The sequence below is a fragment of the Oryx dammah genome, unplaced genomic scaffold, assembly GCF_014754425.2.
Source record: "Oryx dammah isolate SB20612 unplaced genomic scaffold, SCBI_Odam_1.1 HiC_scaffold_2, whole genome shotgun sequence".
NCBI classification, from domain to species: Eukaryota; Metazoa; Chordata; class Mammalia; order Artiodactyla; family Bovidae; genus Oryx; species Oryx dammah.
The window spans coordinates 159,181,893-159,186,105 of NW_024070186.1; the positions used below are offsets into that span (position 1 = coordinate 159,181,893).

The window sequence follows — 4,213 nt, forward strand, 5'->3', positions numbered from 1 at the left end:
AGTGTGCCCTGTAGGGACCCATGAGAGCATCCGGGACCCAGTCTTCAGCTCCAGGGCCCGGCGTGCCTCAGGAGCCTGAGGGAGGAGGCGGCCAGACCCCCGCCCAGCACGTGGCACCCCAGGAGCAGTCAGAGCCTGGCTGCGGGCCGGGGGCCGGCTGGGTGGTCCCCCACGGGCTGCGTGGCGGGGCCACCCGCTCCAGCCCCCTCCCGCCAGCACATTCCTGGCTCCGCGGCCCCTCCCCCGGCTCCAGGGCCTCCCAGCCCCCTCCCCCGCTGGCCGGGCCGGCGTCTGAATCTGCTTCTGATTCCGGCTCTGCCGACGCGGCCCCCTCCTCTCCCCTCCCTCCTTCCCGGCCGAGCAGCCCCGCCCCCGGCTGGGCCCAGGCTGGAGCCCGCTGCGCCCCCCACCCCCTCCTGGCACAGCTCGCCCGCCCTCGCTGCAGCCGGGAGGAGGCGGCGGCCCGGGCGCCCCAGACCCCGCCCGCCCTCGGCCCGTCCCGGGAGGCCGGGAGACCTGCTCGACCCGGCCCTCGGTGGGTGAGTACGAGCGGCGGGCGGCGGGTGGTACCTCTGCGGGCGGAGGCGCCGAGGGCGGGGGCGACGCCTGTCAACGCTCCAGGCCCCGCGGGAGGACGCGCGGGCGTCCCCGCTGCTCCACTCGGCCCGGAGCGTGCCCGCAGCGGCGCCCACCTCTGGGCCCCGGTTGGGGCCGCCCGGGGGCTCTGGTGGCTCGGCACCCCGGGCCAGCAGGCAGAGCCTCGGACCGGGCTCTCTCTCTCCCGAGGGCAGTGGCGTGGGGCCCCGGCCGGCCGGCTGAGCCCCGGCGGCTCCGGCCATGCCCGGCTGGCCCTGGGGGCTGCTGCTGACCGCGGGCACGCTCTCGGCCGCGCTGAGCCCGGGGCCGCCGGCGCCCGCCGACCCCTGCCATGACGACGGGGGAGCGCCCCGCGGCTGCGTGCCGGGCCTGGTGAACGCGGCCTTGGGCCGCGAGGTGCTGGCCTCCAGCACGTGCGGGCGGCCGGCCACGCGGGCCTGCGACGCTTCGGACCCGCGGCGGGCGCACCCCGCCGCCCTCCTGACCTCCGCAGGCGGCACCGCCAGCCCGGTGTGCTGGCGCTCGGACTCCCTGACTCAGGTGCCCCACAACGTGACCCTCACAGTGCCCCTGGGCAAGGCTTTTGAGCTGGTGTTCGTGAGCCTGCGCTTCTGCTCGGCGCCGCCCACTTCCCTGGCCCTGCTCAAGTCGCAGGACCACGGCCGCAGCTGGACCCCACTCGGCTTCTTCTCCTCCCACTGTGGCCGGGACTACGGCCGCCTGCCTGCGCCTGCCGATGGCCCAGCTGGCCCGGGGCCTGAAGCCCTGTGCTTCCCCGCGCCCCAGGCCCAGCCTGACGGTGGTGGCCTGCTGGCCTTCAGTGTGCAGGACGGCAGCCCGCCAGGCCTGGATCTGGACAGCAGCCCGGTGCTCCAAGACTGGGTGACCGCCACGGACATTCAAGTAGTGCTCACAAGGCCTGCCGTGCTGGGAGACACCAGGGGCGCCACGGCCACGGCCCCGGCCCCTTACTCTTACTCAGCCACTGAACTCCAGGTGGGCGGGCGCTGCAAGTGCAACGGGCATGCGTCCAGGTGCCTGCTGGACCCCCAGGGCCACCTGACCTGCGACTGCCGGCACGGCACTGAAGGCCCGGACTGCAGCCGCTGCAAGCCCTTCTACTGCGACAGGCCGTGGCAGCGGGCCACTGCCCGGGAAGCCCACGCCTGCCTTGGTGAGGCCTTGGAGGGTGGCCTGGGGATCTGAGACCGGGCCGGCCTGTCCCTGACCCACCCTTCCTCGCAGCTTGCTCCTGCAATGGCCATGCCCGCCGCTGCCGCTTCAACATGGAGCTGTACCGACTGTCTGGCCGCCGCAGCGGCGGTGTCTGCCTCAACTGCCGGCACAATACTGCCGGCCGGCATTGCCACTACTGCCGGGAGGGCTTCTACCGAGACCCCGGCCGTGCCCTGAGTGACCGCCGCGCCTGTAGGGGTGAGCCTTCAGCCAGCCACCTGCACGCCTCACCCTCCCGGGTTTCCCCAACCCCAGATGGGCTTCTGACTGTCCCACTTCTGTCCTCAGCCTGTGACTGTCACCCTGTTGGTGCTGCTGGCAAAACCTGCAACCAGACCACCGGCCAGTGTCCCTGCAAGGATGGCGTCACTGGCCTCACCTGCAACCGCTGTGCCCCTGGCTTCCAGCAGAGCCGCTCTCCGGTGGCACCCTGTGTTAGTGAGTGACGGTGCCCTGCTTGGACCACTTTGGCAGAGGTCACCCCAGCTCTGAGCTGTTGCCTACCTGGGCCCCGCAGATCCCTGGCTCCCCTCAATTGTCTCTTGAGCCCTGCAGATCCCCCTGACCCCTCTTCAAATGCAGCCCATTATCCTATCCTCCCCACAGAGACCCCTGTCCCTGGACCCACTGAGGAGAGCAGTCCTGTGGAGCCCCAGGGTGAGCAGAGGTCCCAGAGGGGCATGTCCTTGGGGGGAGGGGGCGGTGAATTCCCAGAGGGCCGGAGGAGAGGGTGGGAGAAGGGGGGAAGGAGATTTGGATCTGTGCCAACCTCCTCTTGCGCCCTCTTTCCAGACTGCGACTTGCACTGCAAACCTGCCCGTGGCAGCTACCGCATCAGCCTGAAGAAGTTCTGCAGGAAGGACTACGGTAGGCCGCGCTCTGGCCTCCCACCCTCAGGCTTCCTGCCCGACCCCTGTCCCTCCTCACCTTGCCCTCCCTACTCTCCCTCTGGAGGTCCTGACCCTCGCTGGACCCTAAGGCCATTCCGCCAGTCCCTCAGCTCCTCCGCGCTCGCTGGCCCCATCCTGCCAGCCCCCGGGGCCTCTCGGTGCTCCCGCCGCGGCGTGTCCTCTTTGTGTTCTTCCTCCGCGCCCCCAGCCCGCACGCGCACCCGCACCCCGGCTGGCGCTCTGTGCGCCTCGGCTCTAGCCCCCTCCGGGCCCCGCCCCGCCTGACCCCGCCCCTCTCGCCTCCCCCGCAGCGGTGCAGGTGGCGGTGGGCGCGCGCGGTGAGGCGCGTGGCTCCTGGACGCGCTTCCCGGTGGCCGTGCTCGCCGTGTTCCGGAGCGGCGAGGAGCGCGCCCGGCGCGGGAGCAGCGCGCTGTGGGTGCCGGCGCGGGACGCCGCCTGCGGCTGCCCCCGCCTACTGCCGGGCCGCCGCTACCTGCTGCTGGGGGGCGGGCCGGGGGCCGCGGTCGGGGGCCCCGGGGGCCGGGGGCCGGGGCTCAGCGCCGCCCGCGGGAGCCTCGTGTTGCCCTGGCGGGATGCGTGGACCAGACGCCTTCGGAGGCTGCAGCGGCGCGAGCGGCGGGGGCGCTGTGGGGCTGCCTGAGCCTGCGGGCCGGGCGGGGGCCGGGCGGGGCGCAGTTATCAAGGCTCACCTTCGGCCAGTGCATCTGCCTGACGAGATGTCTTTGATCGCGTCGCGCGCGCCGCTCCTCTGGGCCCCCGCCCCTTTCCTCCCCCGGTGCCCCGAGCGCCCGCCCAGGAAGGGTGAGCGACGCAGCGACACCCCCGCCCCAACACGGAGGGATGTGGTAGCCCCAAAGAGCGGTTTCGAGCCCCCTTTGGGCAGTTGTCATCCAAAGGGCCCCATACCCCCCCTCCCACCTTCGAGCTATCTACCTCCTCCAGGAGGGGCACCACGATGCCCCCAGAGGGCTGTGAACCCCTGCGAACACCTCAGGGGCCTCGGTGACACACACCCCGAGCCCCGCGTGTCGTGGTCCCTCAGCGTTCCTGCGTTCCTGAGGCACTGACACCGCCCCCCCAAAGTTATGAACCCCTTCTGATGCCAGGACCTATAGAGCCCTGAGAGCACCCCAAAGACCGCCGAGACGCCACCTCCTCGGACTTTGATTTCCGGGAGAGCGCCCCGACGCCCCGAGAGGTGGTGCGGCCGCCAGAGACGCGCTGGGTGACGCGGGCTGCCTGTCCTCGTCAGGACCGGCGGGGGGCGCCATGACTCCTCCCCCGGCGGCGGCGGCGGCGGCGGCCTCGGGTTCCCGTCACGCCTGCCGGCGAGGCGTCCGCGTCCCTGTCCGCGGTGACTGTGTTCGGCCTCTTTTCTGGCCCGTTGTGTCCGTGTCTCTTGTCTCCGTCAGGCTGTCGCTCTCGACCCGGGTCTCCGGGCTCCTCCCCTCAGGGCTCGCACGGAAGCC

At 72.4% G+C, this 4,213-nt stretch overlaps 1 protein-coding gene across 1 annotated transcript; it reads left to right on the forward strand.

The window, feature by feature from the left end:
* The first annotated feature begins 831 nt into the window (after positions 1-831).
* Positions 832-3,390, forward strand: NTN3 (netrin 3). Its single transcript, XM_040254449.1, has 6 exons — positions 832-1,771; positions 1,843-2,031; positions 2,122-2,271; positions 2,440-2,490; positions 2,626-2,700; positions 3,035-3,390. Exons 1-6 carry the CDS (start codon positions 838-840, stop codon positions 3,382-3,384), a joined length of 1,749 nt encoding a protein of 582 aa, XP_040110383.1. The 5' UTR covers positions 832-837; the 3' UTR covers positions 3,385-3,390.
* The last annotated feature ends 823 nt before the right edge of the window (positions 3,391-4,213 follow it).

Excerpts from the sequence above, each read along its gene's own strand:
- NTN3 (XM_040254449.1), top strand. The coding sequence starts at position 838 with ATGCCCGGCTGGCCCTGGGGGCTGCTGCTGACCGCGGGCACGCTCTCG. Across the intron at positions 2,272-2,439 it reads TCCGGTGGCACCCTGTGTTA|AGACCCCTGTCCCTGGACCC; the intron begins GTGAGTGACGGT and ends TCCTCCCCACAG. Across the intron at positions 2,491-2,625 it reads CAGTCCTGTGGAGCCCCAGG|ACTGCGACTTGCACTGCAAA; the intron begins GTGAGCAGAGGT and ends CCCTCTTTCCAG.